The sequence below is a fragment of the Muscardinus avellanarius genome (genome assembly GCF_963383645.1).
Source record: "Muscardinus avellanarius genome assembly, chromosome: 11".
Taxonomy (NCBI): Eukaryota; Metazoa; Chordata; class Mammalia; order Rodentia; family Gliridae; genus Muscardinus; species Muscardinus avellanarius.
The window spans coordinates 106,528,190-106,542,148 of record NC_137797.1 but is presented as its reverse complement, the minus strand read 5'-3'; the positions used below and the strand labels follow the sequence as shown (position 1 = coordinate 106,542,148).

At 39.4% G+C, this 13,959-nt stretch overlaps 1 protein-coding gene across 1 annotated transcript in view; it reads left to right on the top strand.

Annotated features, from left to right (window-relative positions):
• Positions 1 to 4,592, top strand: part of SLC15A5 (solute carrier family 15 member 5) — a gene marked incomplete at both ends in the record, with an annotated part of 78,557 nt that extends 73,965 nt beyond the window's left edge. The window contains 2 exons of the mRNA XM_080705281.1: positions 1,544 to 1,652; positions 4,445 to 4,592. Coding sequence (XP_080561407.1) covers positions 1,544 to 1,652; positions 4,445 to 4,592 — 257 coding nt within the window. The remainder of the gene's footprint in view (positions 1 to 1,543; positions 1,653 to 4,444) is intronic.
• Positions 4,593 to 13,959: the final 9,367 nt, after the last annotated feature.

Genomic DNA, 13,959 nt, shown 5'->3' with positions numbered 1-13,959 from the left:
CGAAGACAGTTCTGGGGATCAGTGCTGGTCTGTATGTAGAATGACCCTTTGCTGCTGTTGGAGTTAGTCCTTTAAAAGACAGTAAAATGATAAAAACTGGCACCTGTATGTTCAAGGATGCTTACTTCTTGCTCTCATAATGCTAAGATTTTTTTAAATACTGTACTCAATCAGATCTCTATTGAAATTAAGTTTTCTTGGTAAAGATAATTTTTTTCTTTTAAATATTTTATAATGCTAAATACCCACAACATGTTTGGCCATAGGAGATCCCATTGTTGTTTTTGAAGTATTGCTTAAAAATAGGGGTTGAAGACTGGCATGGTGCCATACACCTAGAATCCCAGTACATGGGAGGCTGAGACTAGAGGATCATAGGTTTGAGATCAGCCTACGGAGATGCTGTTTCAAAACAAAATACAAAAATGGATTGGATACAACTTGGAGGTATAATGCCCCTGGGTCCAATCCCCATTACTTCAAAAATAATAAATAAATATTGCATATTTAACATATTCTATATTATACAATAGATTGAATAATAATACCCCAAAAACCACTGAAGGTAGATAAGTATAATTATATATCTTTTTAATTTATATATAAATATATATGTTCCTATTTATTTTATATATATATATTATATATATTATATATATATTTAAATAGAGAAAGGTATAGCAGAGATTTTAATAAATTGCCTTGAATCCTAAATAAGTTCAGATATGCTCAGTCTGACATCATAAGCAAGAGAGATTCTGCATTTGAGAGTATGGAACTGAAGAAATTATTCCATTCATCGGGTCAAAAGAAATGCTCCATATCAATCAAAGACCTCAGTAATCAGACCATTAGGGGATTGCCGTAAGAGAGAGCCCTGGACCTGTATACCTGTATTATCTATATCTACAGCATCCCGTGCATCTTTTTTTTTTTTTTTTTTTTTTTTGGTGGTACTGGGGTTCCTGGAAGCCCTTCTACCTCCGTGCTACACTTCCAGACCTACTTTTACATTTTTTAAAATTTGGAAACAGGGTCTCCTAAGCCAGCACGCAGGGCTGGCTTCGAACCTGTGCGATCCTCCTGTCTCCGCCTCCCAAGCGCGGGGATTACAAGCGTGCGCCACCACGCCCGGGCCGTGTCGTGCATCTTATAGTTAGCAAATGCAGTAGTCTACCTGATCATGGAAAATATTTTCCATTCATGCAACACATATTTACCAAACAATCCTCATGAGCTCAGCACTGTTTTAGAGTCTAAAAATGAAAGAATAAATAAGAAAAATGCTGTCCCTGCAGATTAATAGGACTTCTTTTGCAACCCAGTTAGGGTTATTCTCACCTCAAAATATCTGGGGTGCTTTGCTTCTCTTATGCCGTTAAAAAAAGAGTTAAATAAATTTTGACAATGAAGTTTTAGATGAGCTTTTTTGCTTTGCAGATATTACTGAAGCGAATGTTCCCTATGAATTGTAGAATGATAAAATATTCACAGAAATGTACCGACTCTGCAGCTGAATAACAATTACATTTGTTCCAAACAGGCAATTGGTTTCCAAACTCATTAAACAAAGGCAATTTAGAAAGCTTCTTTTTCTTGCTGGCATCATTAACGTTGTTGAACGTCCTGGGATTCTGGAGTGTTTCACAAAGGTAAGTAAGTGTGGGGTGAGACGAACAATCTCCGAGTCCATGAAATATTGGTCTAGGAACCTCCTGTGTGCCAGCGCGGATCCAGTATGCCATGACTGGACGCATTAGCATATTACAGAAATTTAACGGGGTTCTTCAGACCAAGAAATCCCACGTTAGACTCTGCTTCTCCATTGATCCTCATAATAAAACAGTGCTTTACTCAATTCTGAAACATATTATAAAACAAGACTCCCCCCCCACTCTCCAGCCCACCACTTTAGAATCTGAACCAGCCATATTGATAATAAGAATGAATGAGTCATCACCATTCAAAGTAAATTTCATTAAACCAATAGCTAGGAATCTAATGGTGCTTGGGAATCCCACCCGGGCTTTCCAATCAGCAGGGACCATTTCAAGGTCAGTAGGAAACTGCAGAATTCCCTCCATCACCAGAGACCATTCAGTGGCTTCATATGTGTAACCTCTAACACCCACCCATTACCATCTTATATTGTGTGTCCCCCCCCCTCTCTCTCTCTGCTGAGGCAATGGTTTATACCTGTAATCCTAGTACTTGAGAGGCTGAGACAGGAGGATCACAGGTTCAAGGCCAGCCTCAGCAACTTGTTGGAACCTTGTTTCAAAATAAACAAATAAACCAGGGCTGCAGGTGTAGCTCAGAGGCTAGACATTCCTGAGTTCACTCCCCATCGCCACAAAAATAAATCAATACGCTAAAGTGCAAAGGTAGTTCATTAAACAGGCCACATTTATGTGGTTAAAATTCAATCTTAAATTTGTCTCCAAAGCTTATATTTTCATACCGTGCTGCTTCTGAATACCAGGTAAGAACTCCGCCCGCTGTATGGCATTCCTTGGGCTTTTGGCAAAAATTAGTCCCTTCAGTTAAAATAAAAATACTGATTACATGTTGATGACCAGCCAAACAGAAAAAGAAGAGGTGTCATATAACAGAAGAAAGGAGAGTTTAGGAAATTCTCTTGGGAAGATAAAGTAGCTCAAACCAGCGATATCAGTATAAAGGCAAGCATCACTTGGAAAGCTATTGGGATTGGATAAGCCCGGAATTAGCCAAGAGCCCCACATATCCAAAGTGATTAGGTCAGGGCTAGAGGAGGGAGTGATTCCAACTTGATTCTAAACTGATTATTACTGTCAGGCACAAATATATAGGAAGTATGAAAAAATAGGAGAATGTACCCATGTCCCAGGGACAGTATTTTTGAAGCATTTTAAAGTCAGATAAAATTTCATCTCAGCGCACATTCTATCACCATCCGCTTATTATCAAACCTACACGTGCATCTGTTCGGAGCCAGGTATTTGTGGCAAAACTGTCAAAAATGGGTTAGTCCTGATTTATTCTTGTCCCCAAGATTTGGAAGGGAGTAAATTAATTATCAAACAACATCCTGACTAATATAGAGGCGCGAAGGGTACCCTAGCAGCAAGCTTGTATTCGTGGGATGTAAGTCCTGGCATAAATTTTAGAAGCAAAGTAACCTTGTCAGAATCACTGGGACTTTGTCTCAAATCCCCAGCTGAATATTCTTAGGAATTATCTGTGAATATCAGACCAAATATACCTATTCTATGTATCAGAAAGAAAACCCCAAAGAGCTCCCGCCTCTGTCCATATTGGAGTTCTTTCTCCTCGATCAAGCCTAACTAGGGCAATGAGGATGCCATACTGGAGTCTATCCAACTCTCCAATTTAAGGGGAAAGGGAAGAAACAGACAAAATCTCTCCCTCTGAAAAATAAGATTAGGTCATGCATCTACAGTGCTCAATGTAAAGACATGGGCCACATTGAGTATTAAAGTAAAAAGAAATTATAGGTGTTTCAGGAGGAAGGGGCAAGAGAGCACCAGGTTTTATGACTTAAGGCCACTGTCCCTCCACAGGGCTGTAAAACACAGCTTGTCAAGTGATGCTTGCCTTAGCTATTTTGTCAAAGATACCGGTAATCTTTTGTGCATAAGCTCTAACAATTATTGAAAGCCTCATAAATCAGAGACAAACGGCCAGAGATATTCAGGCACTATCTGTTCTCAGATAGTTACTAAGAAGCAAAAAAAAGTAATATTAGCTTTTGAAACCCTCAACAAATCAAAAATAGATGGCTACTGGGACTTGATCTTAGTAAACACCCCCAGAAACTTACGTGTATTTGATAAAATCCAACTTAGAGCCGCTATCCCTTTTTTAATGGCCAGTATCTGCTGCTTATAAGTCTGAGATGCCTGCCTTTCTGAAACTTACCCGAAAGTGGTAAAGAAAGTTGTTGTTTTTTTTTTTTTTTTTTTAATTTTCAGCATAGTGTAATGGGAAAAGGCCAAGATTCAGAAAATCGAGCTCCAGTTTCAAAGCAAGACTCTGCCAACTACTGTTTATATGAGTTTTTCTGGAGGTCCAGAGGGTGAACATTCTAGAAAAACAGTATTGGGTTCCATCCCATCACCAAATTTACAAATCCCTGGTGCATGGGATAAGCCATTCCGGATCTGAGTGGCCTTCACATCACAAGGTCACAGGATTGGAGTCTCCGCAGACTATAGAAGAGCGCCACCTACAGGTCCCCACGAGCACCTTCCAAGATACCAAGTCTCCTTTTGTCCTTTTATAAGGACTACTGTGGTTGAACAGCGCTCTTAAATAATCATGGCTGTTGTGCCACTATCTATGGCCCCATCAAAAAAGGTAGACAAGCACAGGAGGAGAGCAAATGATTTATCAAGCCATCTACATCTGGCCCTAAGAAAAGCTTTCTTTCTTTCTCTTTTAGATATTGTAATCTAAATCATTTTAACGCCCAGAACATCAGTGGAAGTAATCTTGAAGAAACACTTCTCCTCCATGGAGAGTCTCTGAAGTTTTATGGCAGCGTACAGGAAATTTCTTCAAGTATTGATCTGTGGGAGACAGCCCTGTGAAACTGTATTTGACTCTACCTGTCTCGAGAACGCAGTATTCATTGCTTTCTTGCTGAGTTGAACAGTTTATTCATTTTAGTGTAAGAGTTAATATAGTGTACTTTATTCACAAAAACCCACTATGACCCTTCTAGTAAACCGTAGAACTTTTGCAATGATAGGTTATGATTTAGAGTTAATAAAGTAATTTCAAAGTCTAGGTGATTACTCTGTGGCCAGAAAAAAAAAATGACAATTTCCTATCCCTGAATAGTATTTTACAACTTTTATAATGGATCAGCCACTAAAAGTAAAATGGACGATATTTTTGTTTTAATGAGTCATTAGAAGTAAATTAACAGCATATCGATATTCTTTCAATACATTTTTTGAGCCTTTATGGCATTTTGGGCATTGAGACCATATAGTGTATGTGTCTGAGCCAGTAATAGATGTATGTTTCTGCTATATTTGACCTTATACTTCTCTATGCCTTTCAAGCATTGGGAATTGAACTCCGGTGCACTCTCCCACTGAGATGCACTCCAGTCGCTTGGAGACAGGATCTCACTAAGTTGCTTACACTAGCATCCAACCTGTGAACCTGGTCCTCCTGCCTCAGCCTCTAGTGGAACCAAGATCGCAGGTATGAACTGCTGCTCCCAGACCACGTGTGATCTTGCTATTATACTCTCAAGATACGATCTGATCGCCATAAGTAACTTCTCTCAATTCCAAAACATCACTGCTGAAATAGAGGTCTTTAACAGAGTATCCACATGGTGAGGAAGTTGAAAAACCCATGTCAATGGTAGAATTATTAGAATTAAGGGAAGGAAGAATCATAGGAGGTCAAATGGGTACTGAGAGAAGGGGAGATAACCAAGCCCTGTAGCGATACCTCGAGAGAGTCTCTAACTGAGTAGATAGCACTCAGTCTCCGCTGTTACCAATTCAGATATATTTGGGGGAAAAAATGTCTTCCAAAAGGATTTCTCCCTTTATATGCAAAGAAACATGGAGATTCATTTTTTATACTTTTATTGCTGTGTTGTCATTGAAAACTCATTCTTAACCTAAGTATATTTCTGGATTGGGGTCCAGGAATTGGCTTTCAACAGGCATCCCCACCTCATTCTCTTGCTCCCTAAAGTACGAGAGCCCTTGCTTTCAAGGACAGTTCGTGCTGGAGAGAGTAGGAGGGTTTATCTGCTGATTGCAAATGATTCTGCAATTAAGCGCCTCCCTTGTGTATACATAAACCATTTTATATCTGCAGAATAAAAGATTTATTCAACTTGATTAGGTGTGATATGCATTTTTAATTGCAAAAGAGCAGCTGTAAAGCACCAGGTGTTTCTCTTATTCAAACTATTTTTTGTTTGTTTGCTTGTTTGTTTTGAAGACAAATAAAAGACTTAACTCTTATTGATATCCATTCTTGCATGCAACTTTTTCTAAGTCTTCTTTGTTTGGCATTCCTTCTCCTGGCAAGACAGTGAGGCAGACCTCTGATAGGCCTCGGAAGCTTTCTTTGCTGCAAAAGGTTATATGCCAAGTTTGCAATTTGGGTTTAATGAATACCCTAAAGATCAAGAAACCTCTAAACACCTCATCTTCCTCCAAATGGGAAGCGCCAACAGTCTCGTTCCCTGTTAGAAAAGGATCTTGCCTTATTCTGCTGCAACTCCCCAGCCCCAATTTACCTTCATCTCCTTAATCTCCGCCTTATAATAGAAAAAAAAAGGAGCTCATTATGTTCCTCCTCACCCTTTGAGATGAAAGATCTACAGAATTAGAAAGTTGACCCAAATCAAACACCAAAAGACCTCAGAATTCGCACACTGGGCTTGACGCTCGTGATTAGCTAAATTGCAGTAACTACGCAGGCTTCCATTCGGAACAGGATGCGTTCGCACAGCAGTTTCTTCCCCCGCGCCTAGCAACATTATCATTGAGCACCTGGAATAGTTTAGGCATTAAGTGTAATTGGTTTTGCTTTCCATAAATCTGTAGCTTTGTAAATAAGCGGAGCATTTCAGCTTCTATATAACACCAATTAACTTAAAGGGACGCGTTGTTTGCAGAGGCCTGCTGGGTTCCGTACTGCTGTTCTCTGGTAATGTACTTAGGGGCGGCCAAGTCCTGTGTCCCTGCGGTGTTCTATTTGGTCCGGCCTCTTGGTGCCAAGGGCTTGTACCAGTCACTCATGGCTCCAGCTCGTAGTGGTGGTTAAAGGCTGGAGTAGGCAGTCTCTCCTAAGAAGCGCCTTCTGTGTTCTATTTCTGTCCGTGAGCACGATCAGAACAGTAAGGTATTAGAAAATGTTTTCTGTGACCCGTGGAGCACAGGTCTGACCCCATCTGATCCTGCCTACAGGTGACAGTGACATCTCTTTCCTCTTCCATTCTATTTTTTTCTTCTGGTAATATACTTCAGTATAGGCAAATGCCTCTTCGTTGAGCCTGTGTACACAATTACAAGCAATGTATTCTCACTACATGAATTTATGAGTGAAAATGTTTCTGTCAGTGTGACTTTTTTCTTACGAGCACAAATTGTTTTTTCGAGCTCTTTGAATATTTCTTCTTATTATCTCTTTATTTGGTGAAATCTCTTATCGCTCAGATCCCCTTCAGGAACCTTGATTTATAGCATTCTTCCCACCCTGACCAACCTCTAATTCTCTTGGTTTCTCAAAGTAACTATCTCATCGAATAACAGCTCATGATTCCAGTAAGTTGCCTAGTAATATCGTGCTATTTATGAATTGAAGGAGAAGATTAACCCCTTCTGAAAACCATCTTGAGATCCCTTGTTCTATGAGAGCAGAGCTTCTGTATTAGTACCCTGGATCTGTCTGGCAAAAGTGGTGTACCATCTTCACTGCAAGGGAAGCCAGGGTCTAGATACTGACCCTGGGCTTAGGAGTAAATCTCTTAAATAAAATCATCAGCCAAGAGATAACAACACGCTGGTGTTCCTACGATTCAGATTTGCTGGGAGAGAGCACAGAAGTTAGAGGAAGAACTGATGATAACAACTTGTATCTCCGTCACCCATCACCCTTTACAAGTTGCTGTCGCACACAGATTACCATGTATGATTAACACCAGCACTTGGAGAGGTAGGTGACTGCTAGGGTGGCCATTTTGTAAATGAGAGATTGCAACTCTGAGACATTAAGGGATACATTAAGAGTTACAGACAGAGGGAGTAGGGGGCTCACACAAGACTTAAAACTTGGTCTGTCTGTCTGTGTCTAAAGTGCCAGCTCCTTTTAGAAATAACACCCATCCCCTACTGCGTATGAAGGAGGGTTTCCAGTTCAAAGTCCTTTCCTCGAAATAAATCAAGTGTGCTACAGTTATTTCCAAACTGCCTTGGAAAAGAACTACTTGAAAGAGAGTTATTGCAAAGAATAATTGATAATTGTAAAATTTCCATACTATGTATAGGATGCTGTTCTGGTCCTTGGATCTATTGGCTCATTTAACCATGACTTATGAGTTGGATCAATTGCTAGCCCATCCTCCAGGTAAAAAAACAGGAGCATGGAGGCATTAATACTGTTCCACAGACTACACAGGCAATGTGAACAAAAGCAAGATGTGGATACAAAGCTGGGAGCTTTCTCTCAACAAGCTGCCTTTCAGGAGAGCTGTCGCCTACCGTAGGTTTTTATATATTCTCAGTGGGATCCCAAGAAAGCCAAAGCCTTGGCCAAATGGATCCCAGTTTTCTCCAGACACATAAGATTATGACTTATTTTATCAATGACCGGATCGAAAGTATGATGATTCTCAACACCCCTCGGCTGTGCCCTCCTTCCTGTTTCATAAGGAATGATTGTCTCTTGCTTACAAAGAAACGATGCCGATGCCGGAATTACAAACGGCATTGAGTGGGTATTTTTCCAGTGCCCTGCAAATCAACGTCAACCATCTGTTCCTCGTATAAATGGTCATTGGTAGATCAAGATGGGATCCAGAAGTTACCGGAGCTTTCTGTTGCTTTAGTATTCACCCAGGCCCTCCCTGGAATTCCTCCAGGCCTGTTCTTCATTGTCAAATAATCAAGGATGACAAGACTGACTGTGTGTGTCTGTCTGTCTGGCTGTCTCTCTCTGTCTCTGTCTCTCTATATCTCTCTATCTATCTCTATCTCTATCTCTTCTCTCTCTCCCTCTCTTCCAGCCCCTCTGTCTGACTGTGTACTCCTCTCAGGTCATCTACAGTAGAATGAATGCTAATTGACAGCCAGAATCATTTCCCCGGGGATACCCTGTCATTAACCCACTCCAAGACTTTACTAACTATGAAATGATAGTAGCAGGCAAACTCTAATCTATCATCCATCCCAGACAGGTTTGAATCTATTTGCTGGCTGGGAAGCAGGTTGTTCTTAAGCCTGCTAAGCCACAAGTGACCAGCTCTCATATAAATACAGTAATGAGTCAATAGCCTATGACAAGTGTCTATTACCATGGCAGCAGCAAGTCGGGAACACATTTAATGACATTTATGCAAAGAGCAAGAAAATGATTCTAGGATCTACCAGGGAAATAAAGATAGAGAAGGATAGAATCAATGAGAAGCAGAGATTTGGCAAAAGTCAGGGAGAAGGAGTCACACCGGCCAAGATATCTCCAGGAAGGCATATATGCCATCAAACTTTTCATTCCCCCGAAAGCAATCGATTAAAGTAAAATGAGAAAGAGAATGGAGAGGTCATACTGAATTTTAAAATAAAGGGAAGAGCTCTTGATCATAAATGACAAAGGAGACAGTGCAACTCACACCTAGGAGCAGGGGTGGCCATCTGGAGGTGCAGGTTTTAGTTGTGGCTTTGGTGCCTTGCACATAGTAGAGGCCTCAATCTTCTGCAGGAATTGATGTTGACCCCCATGAGCCTGCCAGAGTGCTGTGTACCATCCTCAAGCCCCTCATTCACAAGGCAAATATTCCTGACTCATTTCTATGCAGACTTTTGTTCCTCGCCCGTTCTTCCTGATCTCGTTGCAGCCAGCCGAGGCTGAAAGACAGGAGTGAACGAGATGGACAAGGGTGGCAGTGAATGAACCGTTTTACTGCAATTAGAAGTTCACAGAGAATAAATTATCTTCCAGTCCAAGCTGTCCAGCAGTAATTCTCATTAATAATAGCACTTAGATGACAGTCTGCTTCCCCCAGCAACAGGGAGCACTAGAAACTTCGCCACAACTCTTGACATCAGAGTCGCATCCCAGACGGCTGGGGCAGATTGCCTTGTATAACACACAGGGAAAAGTTTAAGTACCAAGGAGCCCGAATGCATAACCAGCCACACAGCTCGCTGGCTACATGAGCAGGTGAAGAAAAAAAATACTCCAAGGAATTCTCTCCTGAAAGCTTACTTTCTCAATTCTTGCTAAATAGGAACTGAACATCTCCTTACTTAGTGAACAGGTCTACCAGGATGCTTTTCCCCAAGGCCTCTCCTCTTGCCTAGTTACAGACATCTCTTCTACTACAATATTTTTATTTCCTATTTATGATCTTGATGTTTAAAAGAATTTGGGCCACAGAAAGGCAGAATTTTTTTGTGATGATATATAGAGATACAGACTGAAAGAGAGCTAAAGATAAAAATTTACACTACACACATATAATATATATATACACATATATATTTTATGTTTCCATATATGTACATGTGCATGGACGATCCCCAAACAACAATATATATACATATGTATATGTATACACACATGTGTATATAATATAGGTGTTGTCTATAATCGTCTTACATATATCTATACATACATATATAAAAATATATTTATATTTATATGTCTATTTCACGTCTATATGAGAGAGAGAGAGAGTCCAGGCCAGCTGACTAGATTGGCCGTCTATTGGGAGACTCTCTGTGGGACTCTTCCTACTGCTTCTCTACATAAACAATGTCAAAGTTCTTCAGAGCTTGGTGGCTGGTAGTCATGGACCAACAACCCAAGAATAAAAGCAAGCCATGTAGAAAATCTGTTGTTTTCCATGCCTGATTCAGAAAAACACAGCATAGCTTCCCTGTGGTTTTTTTTTTTTTTTTTTTTTTTTTTTTTGTCAATCAGGAAGCTCTCTCTAGACTGAAAGGGAAGAAAAAATGCTCCATTTCTTGAGAAGAAGTAGCAAGATTCTTGCATTTCTGCTGATACCAGAAATGATGCTGCATGTATTTAAGTTTAAAGGCGCATGGGTATTCATGAGACAGATGAGGGCAGGGATAGAAGCATCCCAGATGACCCTAGGCAGCAACCAAAGCAAAACACCAAAGTTTGAAACAACCAGCAGGTTATCTTGGAATGGCAGGCCATTTGGCGTGGCTCAGGGCAGAGAAGCATGGGCGATTTGAGTTTTGTGAAGATCACTCCTCCATCAGAAATGCAAAGGATAAATCAGAAAAGACTGGACAAGAGTTAGAGAGTTATCCATCAGCATTCTTGCAGCCATAATCTAAAAGATGGACCATGTAACTTAGAGAAAAGAACAATTCTTTTCTTATGGTTTTGAGTTCAGTTCATGTGAGGCCGGAGATTGCAGCTCATGCATGGAGGCAGAAAACAGAAAGAAGGAGAGCACGTTGCCTGTGCTTCTCACATAATGGAGGCCGGAACCAGGAGAGAGGGAAGGAGAGGAGGAACCATGTATAATCTCTAAAACCACAGGGATCCCCCGGCTCCAGCCACATCCTACCAGCCTACCAGGGACCACGCATGCAAATCCATTACTGCAGATTTATCCACTGTAATGCTGTGATTGCAATCCTCATGATTCCACTGTATCAACCCAGAATAATAATAAATGGGCATTTTAGAGGACATTTTATATCTAACTATAACAGAGAGCCTAGTTGAGTGACAAGAGCAGTATCAGAGATAATGAGTTGTTCTAGGGTTAGGATGATAGCTCTTAGAATAGAAACGAGAGGCAAAACATAAAAGGCTAAAGCTAGAATAATGACAATAAAACATTTACTGGATTTCCATCGCTCATTTAGCTATCTCAGTTTTCATAAGAAGTCCATGGTACTGGAATTCTTCTTCTCATATTTTATGTAAGAGCACCGAAACACAGAGATATCAAGCTCGTTGCCCAAGTAGAGCCAGTTCTCATTGGGGTGAACACTGAAGCCCACACATGTAAACACAAAACTATATTGATTGAATGTGTTGGTAACAAAGGAAAAGGTGTCCAAGAACATTAAAACTAAAAGACTAAAACGCTACATTACAAGCAAAAGTTACTTAATAGTGACTTTACCCAAGAGAATACACAAGGATGGGGAAGTGAAAAGTCTAAGGATATGTTTGGATTTTCTATCCCCTAATGGTGATCTATACAAAGCATAATGAAACATGCTATCATATAGAAATGAAATCATCAAGAATTTTTACTTTAAAAAGGTACTTAGGGAACATCTAGCCAAATTTTTATTTTATAAGTGAGGAAATCCAGGTTCAGATTGGTGGTGTGACTCATCCATTGGTAAACACCTACGTAGGTGTTAAACTTGGAGGACTTCTTTTGGTCCAGCTCAGTAAAATATGCGCTTTTCAAATAATTACTATCACAGAAGAAAGGCATCAGTAGTCGACTACTGAATTTAACAGATTGAATTTGATTGCCGTAGGACCTTTCAGAAACTGTACTATGTGCATTGTAAATTGCTGAGAAAATAAAAGCTTTGGTATTCAGAGTTCTCTAAATTCATGGACCACTTCTCAGCACTGCTTTCACCACTATGGAAATGCTGGAAGGATAAAGAGAGCCTAGGCCTGACTATCCGACAGGACTGAATTTAAGTGAAGTCTCTTCAGGATGAGAGCTGAGCTTTACAGGGTAATAGCTCTCTACACTCAGCTTTAATTGCCACATGTGCAAAAGAGGATTAGGAATACATTTTCACAGTATTTTGGACATCAACACATATAGTAACACATTAGAAAAACACCCTCAGACACATTGATGCTCAATGCAAGTGAGTCACCTACTATTTTTCTCTCCTCAATCAGCAAATATATATTAGATATCTGTTACGTTCCCAGATTCTTTGTGGATATATATTATTCATTGTTGTTTTAGGAAAACTACAAACATTTGTCTTTCCCTTTTACTTTACTCCAAACAAAATTTTTATCTACCAATATTAATCACCATGATATCAGACCCTAAATTAATTCAATTTTCAGACTGGAAGAGAGGAGAAAGCAAAAATGTCATTTATCAGGACAAAATGTCCCCGTTGATTCTTCCTAACAAGTCTTCACTCCATGGAATTTGGAATTTCTCCAGACGTGTAATTAGCAGGTCTCCTCTCTCTTCCTACTCATAATTGAATTGTTGATGGAGTTAAAGCCTCACACAGATACTCTTCAAATAGGAAGTAAATAAATAAATAAGGTCTCAATTGCACATAAAATGTTAATGTGAGGGTTGTTTTTTAAAGAATGTAATCCTAGGAGGAAAGAGAGGAGAAAAATGAGAGATATGGGGTAGAAAAAATGCCAAATAAGTACATAAGAAGAAATCACTATGAAACACAGTATCATGTAAAATTACAATGCATCGATAAAAATAGTAAAAATAAACAAATAAATAAATGGCAGACCTAGGTAAAGTTTGCTTATTTTTACATCATCATCTATGATGTAGATTATCTTCTACCTCAAGATCTAATTACCAATTTATTGAAAACACAGGGATGTAGGAATATGTTAAATGACACCACAGAGATGCAATAAACAAATTCAAGACCCAGGGAGACACAGGCACAAAGGGTAAAAAATTCAACTTCTGTAAGAAATATAGTGAGAGAGAAAAAAGAAACAGGCTATCTTTAGACTATAAGAAAGTTAAAAATCATGTCAATTGGTTTTGATATTTGGTATTACTTAGATCTTGACTCAACAAATGAATGTTTAAAATGGGGAAAATTTGAATACTGAAATATTTGATGATATTAAGGGATTACTGTTAGTTTTTAGGTGCAATAATGATAACACAGTTCTGTTTCCTAAAGATCCTTTCAGATGTCCACATGGAAATACTAATGGATAAAATGCAATGAGGCCTGGGATTTGCTTGAAATAATTTGGCATGTGATTAAAAGGATGAGAGTTTAGATAAAAACTGGCTTTGAGTTGATAAATGTCAAAAGCTGGACTTTGAGTGCATAATAGTTCATTATGCCTTCAGCATGTTTGGAATGTTCCATAATATAAACTTTTAAAATCTGTATAAATGCCATCAGCATGTGCCCATGGCATATGCAATTAGTTTCTTAACAAATGATTTTATTTATTTAGTTAGTTAGTTTGGGTGGTACTGGGGTTCTTGGAAGCCCTTCT